Source organism: Siniperca chuatsi, linkage group LG8, assembly GCF_020085105.1.
Source record: "Siniperca chuatsi isolate FFG_IHB_CAS linkage group LG8, ASM2008510v1, whole genome shotgun sequence".
Lineage (NCBI taxonomy): Eukaryota > Metazoa > Chordata > Actinopteri > Centrarchiformes > Sinipercidae > Siniperca > Siniperca chuatsi.
In genome coordinates, this window is record NC_058049.1 from 10,775,938 (window position 1) to 10,797,497 (window position 21,560).

Here is a 21,560-nt window from a genome sequence, read left to right on the forward strand (position 1 = left end):
CACCTAAACTTCACAATGTTAACCACTGAATTAATCTGAAAAATCCTCTTGAGCCAAGCACATACACAGTTTCTATACCAGGGCCTATGGTGGTTGAGATATAATAACGTAACTATGCAGGTTTCTATTTGCATAATATGGTTTTGACTCAAATCAAATAGCATAATGGTTGAAATATATTAAGTTTTTTTAATTACTTTTATACTTTTTATAGAAAGTTTTGTAATATGTATGCTGTGGATTTGTGTAATGGCAGACAACTTGACTGTAGTAGTGGTAGTTCATATTGGAGGCCTACTTGTTGCATTACATGGTCACTGTGTTGTTTAAATGTAGTTATTCAAGCTTTGTTATTTTTGTCAGTAGTCCCATATATGTAGAATATTATCCTGTGCAAGAGTGTACTATACTGTATGTTTGGCCTCTTACAACTGGTATACATACAGTAACCTTTGTTCACTAATGATACACAATACACCAATTGGGAAACATTTACAACGATGAACAGTTAAGGAATGCAAGAGTTTTAAGTGTCGCTTAATGTAATCATTTTAATGTACTTGAACTTGTATTGATTTAAAACACTTTGGTGAGTTAGATAACTCTTAAGGATTAATGAGATTCTGGCATTTCAACAAAAAATGTTCTTCTTTTCACTTCTCATTGTGATGTGGTAAATGGACTGCACTACTCTACCTTAACAGACTTTACAATTGCACTTTACAATTTCTCTCTCATTCACACATTGATGGCAGCAGATCAGTTTGTTTGGGGTTCAGTGGCTTGCCCAAAGACACTCTGACATGTGGACAGGGGGAGCCGGGGCTCAAACTGCCAACCCTGCATTTAACGGATGACCTGCGCTACCTGCTGAGATCTAACAAGATCTGGCGTTGTCAGGGTGGTACACATATGGCCATAAGCTTTTGAGGAAGTATTGATCCCACCAGCTTCCCATCCACAACCCTACCAGTTGCATTTTTTGGAGCACCGAGGCAGTCTAGAAGCACTACACGCAAATGGTTTTGGTATTGAGTTTCTTTGCCACCCGGGCACCCACCATAATGTGAAATCAAACTTAAATATGCTTGTTTTTATTTGTTTGTGTGTATGTATGTGTGCGTGTGTGTGTGCTCACGCGCTTTCACACACACCCACACAGCTTTCACTGCCGAAGTGCCTTTCAGCGTGCTTTTTTTTCATACATTGATTAATGTGAGAGCCTGATTGTCTCATACTGTTCCAGTAAAAGCCAATCAATTTCTCTGTTTTTCACCCATTTATGTTTCTGTCTGTCTTGGTCATGCGACATACATCACAGTTCTGGAATGCTCCCGATGTATTCAGCTACTCTGTATGGGGGGTGAGGGGATAAAAACAAGAAAATCAGTCAGTTAATTCATCTCCCAGCTCTAAAGTCTCATTACTCTGCTGATGAGTTTAAGGATTGCCTGAGGTGGAAAGGGGCTGTGTTTATGGCTCAGCAATAGTGCGTACCGAGTCTCCTTGTCTCATGTGGATGGAAAACAAAAGACATGCCGGCACTCCAGCCAAATTAATACTGAACACATCCCTGCATAAACACTTCATGATCGTACACTTATTTAAACATATGTTTCTAAAGAGATGTTATGTCCTGTGAAGTCTTTATATGGTGGCTGCTAAATGAAGACGGATATGGTTGGTGGGAGAATTGATCTGACCTTTCTCGCCCTATATTGGATATGAATCTCTCCGCATCTACTTTATTAGTATGATATAGGGACACATAAAATCCTAATTTAGGCAGTTTACATGTAGGTCACAGGATAGCTACAAGCAGACGTGGAACAAGTGTATGTAACCTATATGCCTGCTCTATGACATTTTTAGAAACTATCTAAGCATCTATTTTAGCAAATAATTGAAACTGTACAAAATTGAGTTTGAATCCAAGGTTAACAGGTTTACTTGTGTGTGCAGGCTTCTGGATCATGCCTGTAACGTTAAATATTGTACTGATTCTTATGCAGCGAGTTACCACAAAGAGTTATAAGAAATTAGTCAAAATTTGACGTTTGACACTGAAAATATCAGGTTTTCAAACACATAGTCTAGTTGCAGGTGTTTCAGGCTCACACACCCGCTGTCTAAAGGTTGATGCCCAAAAATGCACTTGAACATTCAGAAATAACATAACGGTGTAGTGTAACTGTGTAAACACTGACACAGACTCCCAGTGGAAAATAAGTAATGAATGAGCGGAATAATTTTGGTACAAGTTGGTGATATTTTAAAGAGAAAATATTCAGTATACATTCATAATTTCTTTCAGTCGCAAAACAAAGTTATGGTTATTGTGAGGTCATTGTGTTTATGATCCATTACCCTTGTCAGTTTGCTACGTTGAATGCACATGCATGAGTTACTAAGGTAAGGATGATGTTTCTAACATACCTTTGCTGTATTTTTATATTTAGGACTGTGCCTTTAACTGAATAATTCAAAATGTATTCCTCCTGCCACTGCCAAATACCTTGTACCCAGTTCCACATCTTCCAGTCAGTGAGCCTATTTAATGCATTCAGTTACCTTTCCATCCCCTGCTCCGCTTCTGTTGTTAGGGAGCCACCATAACCAGTCATCTGCACTGGAAGATAAAACCAATATGCTGAGGGATGTGACCTACCATCTGACAGATGCCTCTTCAGTATGACTGCTCAGCTTAAAGCCAATCAAGAAGAGCCTGGCTGTCTTTTCTCCTCCATTGAATACATAATTTCCATCTAAATCTCATCAATAATCAGGGATGGCGATGGCAGCAATTGGCATGATTGCCATTGTTCACAGAGCAATACTTGGAAAATGTAAAGGATTGCTGTCTCCGTGGATGGATGGTGTAAATCAAACAGTGTGATTAAGGGCTGGCATTCATCATTGTTGAACCAGTGGGCTGCTGGGTAGTGTGGTCGCTTGGGGCTCATGACGTGAGATGTACTGTCAGCAGAATAGACAGCAATTCAGATTTTCCATTAGATGTAAGTAAGGGCTAAACATATATTTAAAAGAAAAAGCAAAACAAATCAAGTGTCAGCTCTTTAAAGTCACCTTATGTTGGTGTTTAAAATATTGGCATTGCAGTGTTTTTGCTTTTAGTGTTGGAGTCCCATTGTCTGTGACCGAAGACATACATTTAGAGGAATAGTTTGACATTTTGGGAAACATGCTTATTCACTTTTTACAGAGAGTTAGATGAGAATATTGATACCATTCTCATATCTGTCCCCCAGAGACGGTTAGCTTAAAAACTGGAAATGAGGTGAAACAACTAGCGTGGCTCTGTTTAAAGGGAAGAAAAATGCCTACCAGCACCTGTAAAGCTCACTAATTAACATGTTATATGTTGTTTGTTTAATCTGTACACAACTCTTTTAGGGGATGTTATGTGCAGAAATATTTTGGCACATTTTTACATTTTGTTTTATTATGGATTATATAAACAAGCTATACCATGTTAATTAGAAAGCTTTAGAGCTGCTGGTAGACTGATTATTATTTTATTTTTTTTTTTACCTTTGGACAAAGCCGGGCAAGTGGTTTTAAGATAGGCTAATGTTCTCCTGGCTCCAGCTTTATATTGAACAGACAGATATCAGAATCAGAATTAGACTATCACGTCAGTGCACACAGGAATAGAAATACTAAGCAAAAAATATAATACACTATAATACAGGTCAGATAAATTAAGTACCAAGTGGGTATAAGTATAAAATTAAAATAAGTGTAAAGTACAAAGTGGGTTTACCGGTTGATGATAATAATGCGGTATAATACAATGTAATAATACAAGTACTAAGTAATAGTGCATGAACTGTCAAGTTAAGTGTAGCCTATTAAGTAAAAATTTAAGGGATGCTTTTTTTTCTGGACAAAAGTAAAATATGTATGTATGTGAAGGTTTTATTTGAATCACATGTGCTGATTGGGGGAACAAATAGCTCTACATTGCTTCATTAACAAAAGGAAGAGAGGGAGGAAGACACAGTCGTTTAGTCATCACCCACACTCACATTCTTCTCATGAGTCATGCACCCCCGCACATGTGCAGACGGTTAAGCATTAAAAATCTAATTTCAGAAATATGCTCAGTGTCTAAGTGATCATTTGACCAGACACATAATTTAGCAAATGAAATAGCTCAAGAAAAATTATAAATTCAGAAATATGCCTATGGGAGACCAATGACATTTATCTCTGAGTTTAAGGTAGTACTAATCCTAATATATGCATCAGTTTTCCTTGAAGATCTCAGAAGTTATATTTGCCACATTACATACTGACAACATTGTGATAAATAATAATAGACCTCATGTAGTGTGTACATATGTAATTTAAATATACGCATTTATTGTCATTAATGGTATTATTGAATTGTATCAGTGAAATTATAAAGCTGAAGTAAGTCAGTGAAGTAATTTCAGTTAAGATATTTTTTGTTAATTTCTTTATATCAGACCACCATATTGCATTCACGATTTATTTAAGCATTGTCATAGCTCATTTCCATCATCTTAAGAAAAATATTGCCAAACAAACCATCCCATTGTTGATTTAGTTGTTACAAGTATTTGCAATTTCTTTCTGTCAAGTTCTGGGTAAGCAATCTTATTTAGGAACTGTATAGAAAGAGTCAAACTCATCTGTCTCAACTAGAAAAAATGTTTAAATGATTTAACTTTAGTACGATTTGTGTAAATATGCCCATTTAAAGTTTCCTCTGTCTGGCAACAGTATCTCTCACAGAGGGAGCTCTTGAGCTACAAATGGGAACATAACAGAAACCCAAATGACAGAAAGGGGGAAGAGAGAGTCTGAGAAAAGATGGAAGCAGAGAGTGACTAAGATACAGGATGAGGGAGAGATGGGAAAAACTAAGAAAGATATTTTGGAAGTGAATGTGTAACAAAAAAGGATGAAGACGTACAATCAAGACATCTACTGTACCTCACTTAGTCCCAGCCTTGACCTTGATGCTGTTGTTAATGAAAACCCACCTCCATTTTTGAGTAATGGAGGTGGGTTTTTTCTGAGAATGAAATTGCATTGAAAAGCATGCCAAATAATGTTAACTTTAAAAATTAAAGTTACTAAAGGTTAAAATAGCAGTAATTGGGGCTGTATTATAGAAAGTAGTGCATCTGTAAGCCAACTCTTCAAGATTAGCTTACTGTTGAGCTGAAGTATATCCAAAAAGCATCATATCATAGTGAGTTGGGTGTTCCCTCTGATAACTGTTTGCTACTAAGTTAGCCTCTGCAATAAGGTAATAAATATTATGTCAGATGCTGTGATTACAGCTTCTACTGTCCTCAAGTGGCAAAACAAATCAGTTAATGTAGTTTTAAGAAAAAACACATTTTACCAAGGTTAATCTAGTCTCAAATGAAATTTGAAATACATTACATTTAGATAATATGGAATTTAAGTGATAAAAATGTACAACTCTCTGTCTTGCGAACAAGTAGTGCAACATTGTTGTCAACACTGCACTTTACACAAAAGAAAAATTAGGCACTTGTGTCATGGCTATTTATGAGAATCCACCATATGGTTTTCTTTTTGTTTGTTTTTACGCAAAAAAAAAAAATGTCTTTCTCGTTTTGCTGGTAAAGTTGATCTTGGCTTCAAGAAATATAGTACATAGCATATTTAACCCTGTAATAAGTGACTATAATACAGAATTTAGAAAATGTTTGACACATACTGTATATGACAATGATGGCATGACAATGATGTTTAAATCTAATTTCAGAACAATCATATTTATATACATATTTGAAATGGGATTCCAAAGTGTGTCAGATTAAATTGGTCACGTTGTACAATGTTTCTGTGAGGCAGTATTGTTCTATGAGAGTGCTCAAGTATCTGTGTGTGTGTGTGTGTGTGTGTGTGTGTGTGTGTGTGTGTGTGTGTGTGTGTGCACCCTTGGGCTTACACCATGGTAATGGCTGCTTGTGGCTACTGCATATTAATTTATGTTGTTATACTTAATATTAAATATTTAAAGCTGAGATCTAGTTTTTGCTTCATTTAGTTTATGCTTTTATAGTGTTAAATTATAAGTTGTTTCAAATGTTCTTTAGCACAAATAGACTTAATCATATTTTTACATCATCGTACTTTGTACTCTATGATTGTTCAATTTCTTTGCTCTGCATATTACAGATCTCATGCCAGTCAATAAGTCAAGTATGGTTTTGGGTCTCTTGAATCTAGAAATGTCAGTGAAGTGTGTCCCTTAGAGGTGTCAGGTGAAATAGCCTCGGCTATGTGATAAGGTGCAACTTTGAAGTTGTGAATGAGGTTAGAGGCATGAGTAAACCTCTGCAGGCTATTATGACCACAACACCCCCATCGCTGAGCATCTCTCCTGTCTACTACACTCACACAAAGCATGTCTTTTCCTGCCTCCGGAATCTCCTTGTTCCTGTGAATGCAGTCTTGTTTAGAGTATGAGACATTACAAGTTGGTTATTTACCTGTATTATTATGTTGAAATTAGATTTGTTTGTATTTACTTGTTCAGTCAAAGACGATGTCTCCAAGACTATGTGCACTAAGATGGAGTATGATAATTAATTATTTGAGTAAATGCAGTTTTATCAGTCATTTAGGCACTGGGCAGTCATTAGCAGACTTTAATTAATTAGTTGTTTTACTAGCATGTGTGACTTTCATGAAGACACCAGAGAATCTGTTAATTTACCTTGATGAGGACACTATAAAATATCCTCCAACTTAGCCATCTACTTCACTGAAAGCTCACTCATTTCAACAACCCAGCCAGCACTGAAAATGGTATGTGCAAACATATATGAAAACAGACAACATAAACTTGGCACCTTAAGCTATGGTCACTCATCTCCCATCGGTATCTTTCATGCACCAAATACCTTGTCTTTCTATTTTTTTTATTTTTTTAATAAGCTCTGCAACCACCCAGTTGCACAGTCCTAACTCATTCCTTTCTGTTGTATGTGTGACACCAGAAACGTATCATAACAATATCACAGAAAAATATGTCTTGGCAAAGAGAAATTACCATCTTCAAGTAACTGCATGACAAGCATTTAGGTGGTTGATTGTCGGGAAAGAGGTAAACCATTGCGCCCCTGTGAGTTCCTTATTCTTTTTATTGCAGAGGGCAGAGACACACACACAGCACCAGCACATCACCCTGACTGATTTCCTCAGCACTTCCTGGGGAATTGTCATCACCCCAGGTCAATGTCTAAATTTTCCCATGCATCAAAATATATTGTAATTGACTCCATTTGTAATTCCTCCAGAGATCTGGCACTGGGCTACAGCTCTGATGGCTGCCGAAAGCAATAAAGTCTCACAGACATGACCCCCATTGTAAACAAGGCTTCCTTCCAGAGCGTGAGGTACTATAGTAAAGTGTGTTTTTTTTTGGTGTCTGGCTGTACTTTTGCTCTCTGGCTCCAGCCCATGCTTCCATTCAAATATTGTAATTTCAAAATTATGTAGGTCCCATGTAATATTTTATTATATCTTCTTGGATCACTGCTCATGTGCTCCACTCCTTTCCATTATATATCTTGCAGTTTTAGAATATTGGATGACCCGAGGTTGTTGTTTTTTTTAATATAGTTTTTATAGATACCAGTGTTGGATAGGGATACAGTAAATACTGCATTACACTGTACACTGCATTATTTATATATATATATATATATATATATATATATATATATATATATATATATATGCTATAATGCAGTGTGCTATACAGTAGCTGTAATATTTAATGTTACAGTAATTAATATAATAGCACTGCTAATGTACTGTAAGTAATGTATGTATTCTGTTGTAGTATTACATTTTATATATTTATATTTTTAACTTAATGTATCATATTAGAAAATAATTTCCTCCCTAATATTATTGCATCTTGATTTATTGAAAAGACTGGAGTCTTTGAGCATTGCTGCATTAGGCCTTTGCACATTAACCATTACATATTTTAACCTTATGGTTTTGCTCTTGGGGGGTCATCAGTTCTAAAGAAACAAATCCTTCATTATGATAACAGTTCTGTCACATGGGGGGTTTAAGGAAAATGCAAATTAAAAGAGGAAATAGAGCAAAAGTAAAAAGGATTAACCCTTTTATGTGCATGCAATTAGCGCAACATTGATGGGACATTGCAATTGTGCTTAGTGTGGATTTGTGTCCTCTGAGTGAAATTAATTTCATTGTCTACCAACAACGTTGTCTGTTTTCTGGTATAATATAACAATATAATTCTTCTAAATGTGTGTAATTATTTATTAAGCAACATAACTCGTGCATTTAATTATTTACAAATAGATAAGTAACTTGAATTATTTTTTCCTAGCAAAGCACAGCACTGAAAATCAAAACAAGCTGATACAGTTTGCTTGTTGCCTGATAACTGAAAACCGCAACATAATGTTTATAGTTAATACTGTGCCACGAGGTTTCCTCCATCTCCTTTGTTTATGCTGTCCATTAAATTTGCTCATTTGACACTTTCTTCTGCCTGCTGTTTTTAACATCACACGATCCGAGATAATCAGAAAGAACAATGTGACTGCTTTGTCACAGCAACAATATCACTTTCACTTCCGAACTAGAGCTGCTTTGATTCCTGCTGGAAGGGGAACACATAGAGTTGTGTTTTTCCTTTTGTCTCTTTCCTCTGCTGTACTCTAGTCTGCCTCCCAGTGCTCCCACTTCATCTCCTATTCACTTTCAGGTGACACCAACAGCTAAATGAAAAAAGACAAAGCATGATTTTTATTGGGAAAAAATATAATTCTGTGTCATTTTAAATGGGGGTTGGGGGTATTTAAAATAACTCTAATTTGTACACAATGTTTTTAAACAGTCATAAGATTCACCATTGGCTTGGTATCATCATGGTGATCAATAGTCAGTTTTACCCTGATGTGATGAATATGCCCTTCGGCAGACATTATGTGTATCTGGTCATGTGTAGAGTCCCCTCAAGGTCGTCCTCTCTTTACACCCTATGTTGTAAAGAGGCTGTGAGAAGAGGTTTGAGTAGAAGATAACAAGCTAGGGTAAGATTACTTCTTCTAGGCTCTTTAAAGGTTTTAACATCTATAATCTCTAGAGCTTGAAAGGCCTTTTACATATGATTGAAGTGCTGATATGTTCATGGCCACACCCATCTCAGCCAAACAGACTTAATATATCTGCAAACAAACAGTGTATAGAAAAATGTATTCAACTAATAATTATGTCAGTTTATTACTAGTGGGGATGGCAATGTTGGTTGGTCCACCACTTTGGTCCAGACTATTGATGAATTTTGTACAGACTCTACAGTCTGTTTTTTCTACAGTCTTACTTTTGGTTCCTCCTTTAACTTTTCCGAAGAGCCTTGGCTTTGAGTTATGTATACATGTCTTGATTATGTGAGCTGAAATAATTCCAGTCATTATCAGTGTCAATTTTCAGTGATAAATTTAGGTACTAATAATTCAACCAATCAACCTTTTTCATGGCCCAATTTACGTTTAGTTACAGTATATTAACTTCATTATTATTATGCCATTTTTCACAGACATGTTAGACCATCCTTAAACATGATGCCTAAATATTAAATACAGATAGACATGTATAGTAAGCATATTTCTACTGTGTTTATGAATCTCTTCTGTTTGTCTTTCTCTCTTCCTCATCTCCTTTTCTACACACCCTCAAGCATACACTTGAGTGGCTAAGGTGATGAATGCATTTGTGAACGACCTTCTTCTTTGGTTTTATGTTGCATTTGTCTTTGTTTTCACAAGTGTGTAGATTATTTAAAACTTGATCTTTTATTCTACGTTGGCAGCAACGCTCAAAATAAATCTTAATTTCCTTTGTAACCTTTGGCGGCATTGCAAGAGCACTGGATGAAAGATTGGTATTATTTGTCTATAAATCAAAATGAAAATTGCCCCCTTCTACAAATGACTGAATATAAAGTTGACATCTTCACATTATAGCGGTTGATTTGGTGTTGTGAGCTACACAGTATTTTTCCCCGGCAGTTTATTTGAAGGAAACAGGCAAAGCTTAATGAAATACTTTTTGTCTGTCCTTTGTTCATGGGAATGAGTAATGCATCAAGGGTCATTATCACAGAGCTCATATCAATAACTGAAGGATGTTGACCACAGAGGAGTTTTTTTATGCTGTCTGTTATTCACAAGTTAACTTCTTGTCTTTCAAATGGCTTTTGTCTGTCTTTTACTCTTCCGTGTCACACAAACTTCACAGTTATTTATTTTACTTGACAAGAACATAGCCAAGTAAAGCATACAGCAGACAACTTAAAGAAATGCCGTTTTTTTTTCTTGCGTAACAAATTACCTGAGAAGAAATTGTGTGTATGTGCTGGCCTCGAAACCTGGAGACAGAGATATTTTCTGTGTCACGCTTGCAGGCCTTGCTGACAGCAGTCATTAGAATAATTTTACATGTTTCAAAAATCCTCTCTGTCTGGAAAGACAGAATATACAACCCCCTGTATCCCCTCTGTTTCTCCTCTGATCCACTTGAAATGTGTATTCAGAAGATACCAGTGTTGCCATGTTTTGTACCCTGAAAATAGCAGCGTTATTTTTTGTGGTAATTTTACTAATGATATCCCAAAAGAATCCATGCTAGATTCTGTAGACACTTGATTATTAGAGTGGGGAAGGGTAGTGATATTAAAGTATATGTACTTCTAAAAAGCATAAACTTACCCATACTATCAAAATATATAGAAATAAACATTATAAACACTTCAGCCGCCACATTTATATGTGCCAGTTTATGTCAACGATAAGCAATTCCCATGTAAACAATACTCTGCATTGGGGTCCCATGGCTTCACTCTGATCCTGTAAATGGCTCCCCTGAAACACCATTGCAGTTAGCTTGAGCCACTGTTTCTTGGCTACCATGGTTACTATGATGAGTTGCAGCCAAATTATTACCCAGTACTATCACTCATGCCACAAGCAACTATCAAAAGCCACAATGAATGACAAAGACCCTCCCATGGCTCGATACATTCATGTGAATGTAATTGTTTCTGCTCTTGCATTCATCTGCCCCCCTACCATGCTGTTCATTTTTTGTTTTTCACCATTAGTGAGGCTGAGATCATAGTGACAAGAGCATGTGGATCTCAAAGGCCCTATCAGTGGAGAAACAGGCTATGTGATGGTGTGGTTTTCATCCCCAGGAGTCAGTTCTGCGAGAATTGAAGAGGAGGGATTGTGAAACTCCCAGTCACTGGATCTGTCCAGCCAGTCAGCTAGCTGTAAAGTCTAATAATGACAGTGACCTCACCCCTTACTCTTATTGTATTGCTTCTAGACTGATCACAGCAGGTAGTTTGTGTGCATCTGTGTCTTTTTTTGTGTGTGGGCTTTCCAGTGGGAGTGCACTTTAGATACCTTTGTATTTGTGTTGAATGATGTTTCAGTGTGCAGGAAGTGCATGTGATCAACAATCTTGCCATCCAATCTTATTGTCAGAAAATGAGAAAAAGAGCAAATCCAAGCTACAGAATTGATGTAAAGCAAGACGAGGTTGACCCTTATGTCACCGAGGCCACATCTCTTGACAGCATGTCCAATACCCCACTCCTCACTCCCTCAGCATTTCAATAACAGCCTAGTGGATGGACTAACCTTGCAGATGTGGGGGTAGTGTAGGTTAAATATATAAATTGTTAAAGAGGGCTGTCGTTATTGGTGCCTTTTTTTAGTTATCAATCAGTGTTTAAAGCAAATCACAATGACTAGCTGCAAAATAGAATGGACCAGTTGCTGAGCATGCACAATACAAACTTCTGTTTGGTGTTGATTGGCCAAAGGTCAGACAGTCATAATTTTATCATTCATCATATCCCTGTCACTTTCAGTTACGTAGACATCAGTGATTTCAAGCACAAGTCAAAACAAGATCACTCATAACCATAACTGATCACCGGACTACATTGTTCATGCAGTAGGGCATTTTAATGTTTGTTTTTTTACTTCTGCAGAGGAGGTTGTAAGTATGATTGCCTCTGACCATCCGTTTGCTTGTCTTAATATTCTGTTTTGTGCCTCAAAGGACAACGGCTTTAGTTGTAAAAGAATATCAAAAGCATTTTAAATTGAAAATAAAATGCATGTTATAGTAAACACAGAAGTAATAAGTACTACTAAGTACTCTGTATACTAAATGCAAAGTCAATATTGCAGTGAATTGACAAAGCCTTTGAAATTAAAATTAAATAAATGGCTGCAATTCCAATATTCATAATATGAAGGTTTATCTTGAAAGAGGTCAAGGAGCATGTTTTAATTTTAATTTAATTAATCTAATTTTTTATTTAACTTAATTTAAAAAAAAACAACCTATATATGTGTGTGTGTGTGTGTGTGTGTGTCAATAATACTAAACCCTACACATGGTACTGCATCCATGCTCCTGTCCCGTTTGATCCCCTAAGACGCTGCTTGCTGTTTGAAGTCTCCACTTGAAAGACCTCATCTAAATACTGTGGAGAGTTGCTGTGGAAACTCTGCAAACAGTGATTACAGACTGATTAATGAATCACACGCACACTGTACATACACATTTACACATTCTTGCTTTCTAGGCCACAGACAGATGGATTATGCAGGAGTCAGTATGTCACAACACACAGTCTAACTCATAGTCATAGCTGGTTTTTACTTAAACTTCAACAAAGTTTACAGGAATCTGTGTTGTTTTCACCATGTCCCGTTACTGGAAAGCTGTTAATGAGCCCAGTATGAGCCTTAATTGTGGTTGCTAATCAATGTATTATGTATCTCTTTGTTTAATTTTTTTTCTTCAGTGTCTGCTGAGATCTTAAAAGGCAGTTTGACCACCATGGAACGTCACATTCAGAGGCTTGAGAACGACATCGAGAACTTCCCCAAAACGGATGACCAACAAGATAAGTTTGTGGAAAAGATGTCGATATCCTTTTTATTGTAGTTATTTATTTATACTTAAATTTGCTTCTCAGAAACGAATGTATTGATGTATGAATGTAGAATGTATTCTAGCATATTAGGACATTGTATGTAACATTTTGTCGACAGCAGTGGCAAAGGAGTGTGCTGTTTGTGTTCTGCCTGGCAGTGGTAAGCAGTTTAAGTCACTTGGTGTGATAGGTGGCACCCAAGGGAACTTAGGGAATGGATCTGGCTGCCTTGCTGTGAAATGTTGATCAGATCCCGCTCTTCACTCCTCCCTGGGTCCCAAGAGTGAAATCATGCCTGTGGCTATTTTTACTGCACTCTGCCACCGCTGCCTGTCCCCTGGGGGACTCTAATAGGGGCTCTAGCCCCTCACACCAACTTATCGCCTATCCCTGATTTCATCTCCTGACTGGCCACAAGCCTCTCCACACAACCATCCGTGCATCTTCTCTCATGGCACCTCTCCTGTTTCGATAACAAAGTGTTTCACTTAAACCCAAGCATCTCTGCTCCCAAATTGAATTAGCCATGTCTCTGCACTTTCTTGAATGCCCTTTCTGAGAGGAAAGGTCCTTACTGTATAGGTTTGATCAGTGGTGGAAATCAAATCTGTTGTCAATACCCTGATGCTAGGGTGCCTTTCACGGGGGGAAATAAGTAATGCAGTCAGCAGTGTCTTCTTTGTTTGTATCTAGCATTATTAAGAAAACAAAGAATTACTCAAGAGTAATTTAACAAGTGAGTAGGTGTCTCCATATGCTAGGCGCTCACACATAAGACAGCATTTAACCCGTTTTTTGTCTGAGATTTATTAAGGATGACTTTGCGCGTTGGGTGGTATAAGAGTAATAGCTGCCTAACACATTAACAATCTGCTCCCAGTCAAAGAAGGGCACTTAAATTTGTGTAATTAAAAAAACTGAAGTAGAGACCTCCCTGGCGGCAGCACTTCGGAGGCAGAGCAGGCAGGCAAGAAAGCTACTCTGCCCCCCGATGTCAGTATTGATTCCCAGGCTCCTTCGAGAACTAGAGGCTTGAGTGAGAGGAAATGGAGAAGTGTAGATATACTGCAGCATGGCTCTCCCTCACTGTCTGGAGTTCCTCCCCAGAGTGTTGCAGAGAGAAGCTGGCTGGCCATGACCTGAAACACCCCATTTCCTCATCTCTCCCCCTTCTCCCCATCCCACCTGATCGAGTTTTGGTGCCAGGAAGGAGGCTTAGTGGGATTTAATAAGACCTATTTTTGTTCTTGCCTTATTTAAAGTAGCCGCCAGTAGGAAAGCACTGACAAGCTTATATTTCATTCTCCATCTGTGTTGTGTTCCATTTTGGTGTGTTGTAGTTCCCCTTTCCTTGATTTTTACAAGTGGCATAATTACTATAGTATACATATTCTTTAATCATAATATTCACTGTTCTATTTTTTGAGATGCAGACACATCGAGTCAAACGATGAAAAGTGCATGCTCGTTTGTTCTCTGTTAGCTCCCTGGAGTGTTTGATCTGCATTTCATCTCCTGTGTATAATAAAGTTATAAAATTGATACTAATGTAATCCGAATAATAAGGTGTCAGTGAAATTTTACTTCTATGTGGTAGTGAGTTTTCATATTCGGCGTCGATTATTTTGTCCCATGTAGTAGAAAACACATTTGTTTTCTCCTTCTAAGTTGTTTTTGTCTTGATGTTCATAGTACATAATAATGGAACACTAGACGTATGTAATCACATTTTTCTCAGTGCCTTTGGAGTGGCTGTGTGTCTGTTTGTTGCAGTAGGACATTTGTGTATGTGTCTGTATACATGTTTGTGTTTCACTTTAACCCACTACTTTGAAGTCTGTCACCCAGGACAATATTTTCTACCACTTTAAACCTCCTAAGATATTAGATGTTGGGCTGTTTTCGTGCCAGCGAGCATGGTGATGGAAATGAAATCACATACACATGAAGCAAACAGAGAGATAAAGAGATAGAAGGCAGAGGCTGTGCTTGATTTGCTGAGGTTTTTAGTACCAGTGTTTGCAATGAGCTTAGGTAGCACTCTAATCTGTGTTGCACAGCTAAGTGTTGGAACAATGACAGTATGAAATACAGTGCTGTATATTTTGGGTTGACATTTCCTTTGGTACACATAAGATAGCAGATTCAAGGCAAACATACCTTTTTAAACTTTTCCCTGGGATTAAAAAAGAGGATGTTGGTTCCTTGAAGCATGACAGATGGAAGAACAACAACAGCTAAAAGTCATGCATTTGATGCTTGAGCAACCCTGAAAAAGTTAAGTGAAGCTCTGCTGTCTTGACTGTTGGGCATTGTGATGAATGAGTCAGTCTGTGTTTGTGTGTGTGTGCCTGAGTGTGTGTTACAAACAGAGAGAGAGAATAATTTACAGTGCATGTGTAGGTGATGTGCCTCTGTTTCACTGTGACTCTTGTCAGCTTTTTTCCTGAGATTAATTTCAGGAGGCCATGGTCACTGCAAGGTATTTTAAATGTAAAATGTGCCCCAAAGCAAAATAGTTTTAATTAAACATTCAACAATAAATTTTCTTTTTTCACCATGCATGATTAGTGTTCCTAATTTGTTTAGGCTTCAAAAATTTCAGGTTTTACCCATTAAGAAGTCTGATAAATTTCTGCTGCAAACAATTTGTGAGACTGTCATCTTTATCAGTCATCGGATGTGCTTACCTTTCAGAGGAAATCATTCCATGAAATAATAGGAGTAGAAATTCACGCCAACAGACCAGTAGCAGTTATGAAATATGGAAAGAAAGAAAAACACAGAAAGAAAAAAGTATGGAATGGAAGAAAGAAAGAAGGAGAGAAAGTAGAGCTTAGTGGAAGCACTTCATTTGGCTTTATTGATAGATTTTTCTTTTTCCATTACTGTAATGTATGCAAATGACTGAATGGGGTGTTTGTTCAGCAGTTTAGTGATCTCTATCTGTCAGAAGTAATGGGAGCCCACAAAGGCTGTAGAGTTGAGGCACAAGCCCCCAGAGAGCCCTATTTCACCAGAGAGGCTATGACTATCACATGCGCATGCGCACACGCACACACACACACACACACACACACACACACACAAAATTTTCACTTCCTGTTGGATATGATAGAGTAGAGCTGGGGGCTTAGAGCGGGACTCTGCATACTGGAATATTAATGGTAGTGAGGTGGCTCGATGGGGATGATGAGAGACCGGACTGAACCTTGATGGGTGCCTGGACATGTCCAATACATCTCCCACCCGCTGTACTCAATGCCTTAACCCAATCCACTGATATTTAGCTTAACCTTTTATTTCCCAGAAGGCCAGAGTCAGAGCACATAATTGTCTCCCATCTTCACACATTCAGTGACAAGGAGCTGTCTTCTGGGATAAGATTAAGATACTGTATGTTAGACTGGGCTAACAAATTCCGCCAGTATTCAATTTTCTCTCAGAATAGTCTAATGCGAGTAAGACAGTTTCACAAAAATTAAAACTTAAAGTTTAGCCTAAACTTTAGCCACCCTATATCCCCAAGCTAACACCATAGCTAAGAGTTGTGTTTCCATAGCAACAGTCAGCAACACCTGCTGAAAATTTGCACTAACTGACAAAATAAGTTTCCTGTGGTTGTCTTGTTGAAGTTTTTTTTTTTAAATTTTGCTAATTTTTTGCACACATACACACTCAATGACTGTGTAACAATACCACACGTGTGTGTGTGTGTGTGTGTGTGTGTGTGTGGTATTTTTACGCATTCATTGAGTTTCCTCAGTAAAATGTCCTTGTAGCTGTAGGATTCTTCCACAAGGCTGAGTGAATGGAGCTGAGTGGCTTGAAGCCATTGCTCATGGCCATGTTTTTAGTTAGAAAACATTCTTAATTTACCCAGAATTCCTAGCAAATGTGCCCTTCTTAAAATAGTAAAGGACTTGGCAGCATTGTCCAACTGATGAGCTTAGATCTATCTGAAGTCTATTTGTTAGATATACGCCACATATCTACGTATGTCTTTGAGAAACCAGTCTCTGACCCAAGGGGGGAATATTTCTTGTAGAATTGTGCTTAATTACTTCAGATAATTCAAATTTCTAGTATTTTTATCATATTGACGCCTCCCATGACCCTCAAGTCCTGGGATCCTACAAAGCCCACACACCTAACAGTGCCAGTTTCTCACACCAACCTTGTCTGCCCACATATGGTCAGACTAGCCTGTAATACCACCCTTGTGGTAAATATCGACAGATACATTTATACAGGTACCACCTTTTTGTTGTTCTCAGAGACTTCAGCCTTATTTAGTTCACACTTCAAAGGAAGAGGTTCACTACAATGTGTTTATGGATGGCCTTTGTCAAACTGCAACAGTTTGAGACTCTGTTGGCTTCAGGCTAGGTTTGTGTATATGTGTATGCAACATTCTCTTGTATCGGCACCAGGCACTTAAGGTTAAATAAATGGTTGTTAGTGAAACAGTTGTTCTATTTAGCAGTCTGCTGAGTTCAAACCGCAAAACATCCCCTGTTAAATGCTTGTTTTGTCAGGAGAAGCACAATGTTGTTTGGAGAAGTTATCCCACTTTAGTACACCTTTATGTGTTTGAATGAGAAGTAAGTCAGATTATTTACAGAATCATTATGCTTATTTCTGCATGTTTGTATATAAGAAAACTGGGTTAAAAGATGCTGGTGGCACTTTCAGCAGCTTCTTATTTTTAAAGCAGGCACACAAACACCCACCTCCCTTGCCACATACACACACATAAGCTCTCTCTGTTAATCACCCCCATCCCCCCACCCCCAAACCCCGGCCCGAGTGTTTTTCCCTGCTAATGAAATTCACTGTAAACTCTGTGGCCAATTAACTGAAGCACAGATACCATGGAGCCTTTTAATTATCCAAAATTCAGTGGAAACCAGTGTAAATAAGTAGAGGTGCTTAAAACAGACTCTTTCCCTGCCCTGAGTTCTGTTTCTATGTCTCTCACCTCAATGTGAATGTCCAGACTCCAGAATAAAGCAACAGAAAATTGCAATCACTAGAACAAATAGTCATCTTTCATATTGCATTCTGAATGTCAGAGGAGCTATTAAGATTTAATTAACACATTTGCTAAATAAAAATTGTAATTCTAATTATGATTATTGCAAAGAAAAAGCCCAAAATGTAAATGAAAAAAGGTTTTGGTGATTATGTTGCTGTCTTACCAAGGATTTTCTTTTTCGTTATTTACTCAGTGCCATCACTATGACAAATATAAAATGCATTTCTATAGTTTTTAATAAAGCATGAACTGGCCTTGTTGCCGAGTGAGTTAATTAATTTAACTTTCAAAAGTACAAATGCTATGACTGTATTTATAGCTTTTTAGAACCCTTTGCATAACCCACTGTACCTACAGTATATCTTCTCATACTATTATACACCCTCCCTGTTCCATTGTAGTATACAGTACAGTCCAAATCACTTCTTTTTTTAATTACTGTTGTAATAATGCACTAACAATTCTTTGTTGATCTTCACATTAATTTATCTTTATATATATAAATATATATAATGGTACTACGTGCAATGACAATAACATTAAATCTAAATTGAATCTAATGTAAGACAAGTAAGTCCAAATCCTCACATTTAAGTAGGCTAATGTTTTTTTTTTTTTTTTGATAAATTACTTAAAGGAGCAGTGTTTAGCATTTAGTAGCATCTAGCAGTGAAATTGCAGATTGCAACCATTTGAATACTGCTCGCATCACCCTCCCCTTCTAAGTGTGGAGGAGAAGCTATGGCGGCCACAGAACTTGTGAAAAATGTGAACAGCCCTATTTATAGCCAGTGTTTGGTTTGTCCTTTCTGGGCTACTGTAGAAACTTGGCGGTGCAACATGGCGACCTCCATGGAAGGGGACCTGCTTATTCTAAGGTAATGAAAACACAACAATTCTTATTTTCAGGTGATTATACACTAATGAAAACATACTTATAAGTATTATATTCCATTTCTGTCAATAGCTCCTCCTAAATGTTACACACTGGACCTTTAAACAATTAAGTGATTATTAAATTAGTGGCCAATCGATTGATTGACTAATCATTTGAGCTTTACAATTCATTGTGTAAAATATGACCATGCAAATACTGATCAATTTTGAAGTAAATGGATTTTCGGAACATAAATTATGTATAGATTTGAACATATGACTTTTTTACCTCCATGACAATTGAAGGCAAGGATATGAAAAATATATTGTATTGCAGTTTCAGCTCATAATGCCTCTACATTTGACATATTCAAACTACAATTGTGCACACAGATCTTTGAATTTGGCTCAGACAGCTCTGCCTCTCAGAGCAAAATTTAAACCACATGAGACACACATCAGCCATATATTAAACTCTGAAGCCAAAAAAAATCAAGTGATATATTTCACAGAATACACATGTACTGCTTTCTGCCAACAAAAAATATCTTGTCTCCATTGCCTTGTCTGTCGGCCGCCGTGTTCACTGACAGACAGAAGACCATCTCAGTGCCCTCTGGTCATATGACTGAATTCCCTAGAAGTTCGCCAATCAGTATCTTGTTAGGCTGTGACACTTGGCCTGATGTGGCAGCTCCATTAACCAGTAGAGTAAGCTTGCTGACAGGCTGCCTGGACTGTAGCTCCCAGGGGCAAGATGGGGTGTGACGTGGAGTACAGGAGGTACACCCATGATGTACACTGGATCTACCCCTTTGCTCCTGAGTGAACAACTGTCATAGTCCACTGATAAAGTCTCCATGCCCTGCCAGTCTTGGAGGGTGCCCTTTGGGATCTACTGTGTCCTGTTGGGATTCAGGGCTGCTCCCCTGCAATTGAAAATGCTTCCTTACACATCCACTGCATACATTATGCTTCTTGTGTAAGGTTGATATACAGTATACAGGATTAAGTACTAATATGCAGTACTTAAACTGTATATGAATAAGGAGAAGTCAATGTATGTAACAAGCTATAGTGTTCTGAACAGAAAATAATTTGTTTATATAATCTGTTTTATCTTCATGTCTCCATGTGTTGCACAGCTGCTGTATAGCTTTGCCCCTCTTGGCCCAGGTCTCCACTGATTATTTTTGCTATACAGAAAGTCGGGCTAAGGACCCAGTGGCAGAAGCACCAATCTGCACCTCATTACTTCCCCAAAAGGCCTGAGCTTAGTGCAGGGTAATAGACAGAGGCCCAGTCGCCCTCATTTGTCATGGGCTCCTGGGTTTGATGCAAAGCCCCCCTTGAGCACTTGTTGCTGAGCTCTAATCCTGCAGTAGACACCAGCCACGCTTCTCTGCTTAGCCATCCCCACTCTCCACCGTCATGGCTCATGATTTCACTTTTATTTGATGTTTTAATGAAATCCCTGAGACTCAGTTGAATGGCAGGCCCATTGTTGGCAAATTATTCTATCAAATGCAAGTGGAAGGGAAACGTGATTGGAGTTATTTGTCTAGTAAATATGAGTCACTGAGGGTTTATGGCGTTTTTGAGCATGTGAAACCGCAATAGAAGATGGTTGGCGTTAATGACACAGGTTGCCTCACAGGAAAATACATGTAGACCAAATGGCACATAGAAAGAATGCTGTTATCATGTTCTTGATAGGCTCCTGCGTTATCCATTCATACAATTTCTGTAATAACTAATAATAAAACTACAGCTGCTATAGCAGAAGTTAATTGTAAAATGAGTTGGGTGAAATGTACTCAATGCTAGTAGAGTGTACAGAGCAGACATTTATACAATGCCTAACATTTATTTCCGTGCCAACCAGTATATTACCTAGTAGCACCATTTGTTGTGCCTTATTGCAAATAAGTGCTGTGGGGCAGCGCCCAAAAGGCTGGGGGAAGCTCCTTGATGAAAAGGCCTGAGTATCATTAGCTGAAGTTGCTGTGTGTGCCAGTTGAAAGCCTCTCTAAAATGTAAATCAAACTAATGCCCAAACACTTCCTCTCCTTTCCCCATAGTGATATTCCTTTCTCACTGATGCCGTCGAGGGAATACGGTGTTGTTCTGCTGTTTGCCACTGGGCTCTCTGTTGATTTCTAACTTTGCTCCGTGGTGGCTATCCTTCCTCGCCCCTGACAGGACCCAGGGATCACTGTGTCTGCATGACTGTGGGCCATCTCTCTTGCAGCTCGCTCATATACGTGGCCCCACAAGCGATTAGCCGAACTTTGACTGCAATTGCAAGCTTTGGAGCAATTAGGCGCTTCATTATGCAAATAAAGTGCACTAATTGCCTCACGTTTGCTAATTGATTATAAGATACGGTATATGGTCAACATTAGGGTTGACTCCTTTAAAAAGATTTGGCCTTCAACAGTTTAAGTCGTGCATTTTGTGAATAAATTAATTACAGCAAATAACACAGTGGGTCATTTCCCTGACATGTCACTGTGCACTCAGCTCTGCAAATTTGAGGCACAATAGAGAAGTCAGAGGAGAAAGAGATCTCTAATTAAAATGAATCTGTGACAGTCAGAAACACTA

At 38.0% G+C, this 21,560-nt stretch overlaps 1 protein-coding gene across 1 annotated transcript in view; it reads left to right on the forward strand.

Annotated features, from left to right (window-relative positions):
- Positions 1–21,560, forward strand: part of diaph2 (diaphanous-related formin 2) — a 372,579-nt gene that overhangs the window by 256,920 nt on the left and 94,099 nt on the right. Inside the window, exon 25 of the mRNA XM_044206253.1 lies at positions 12,908–13,032. Coding sequence (XP_044062188.1) covers positions 12,908–13,032 — 125 coding nt within the window. The remainder of the gene's footprint in view (positions 1–12,907; positions 13,033–21,560) is intronic.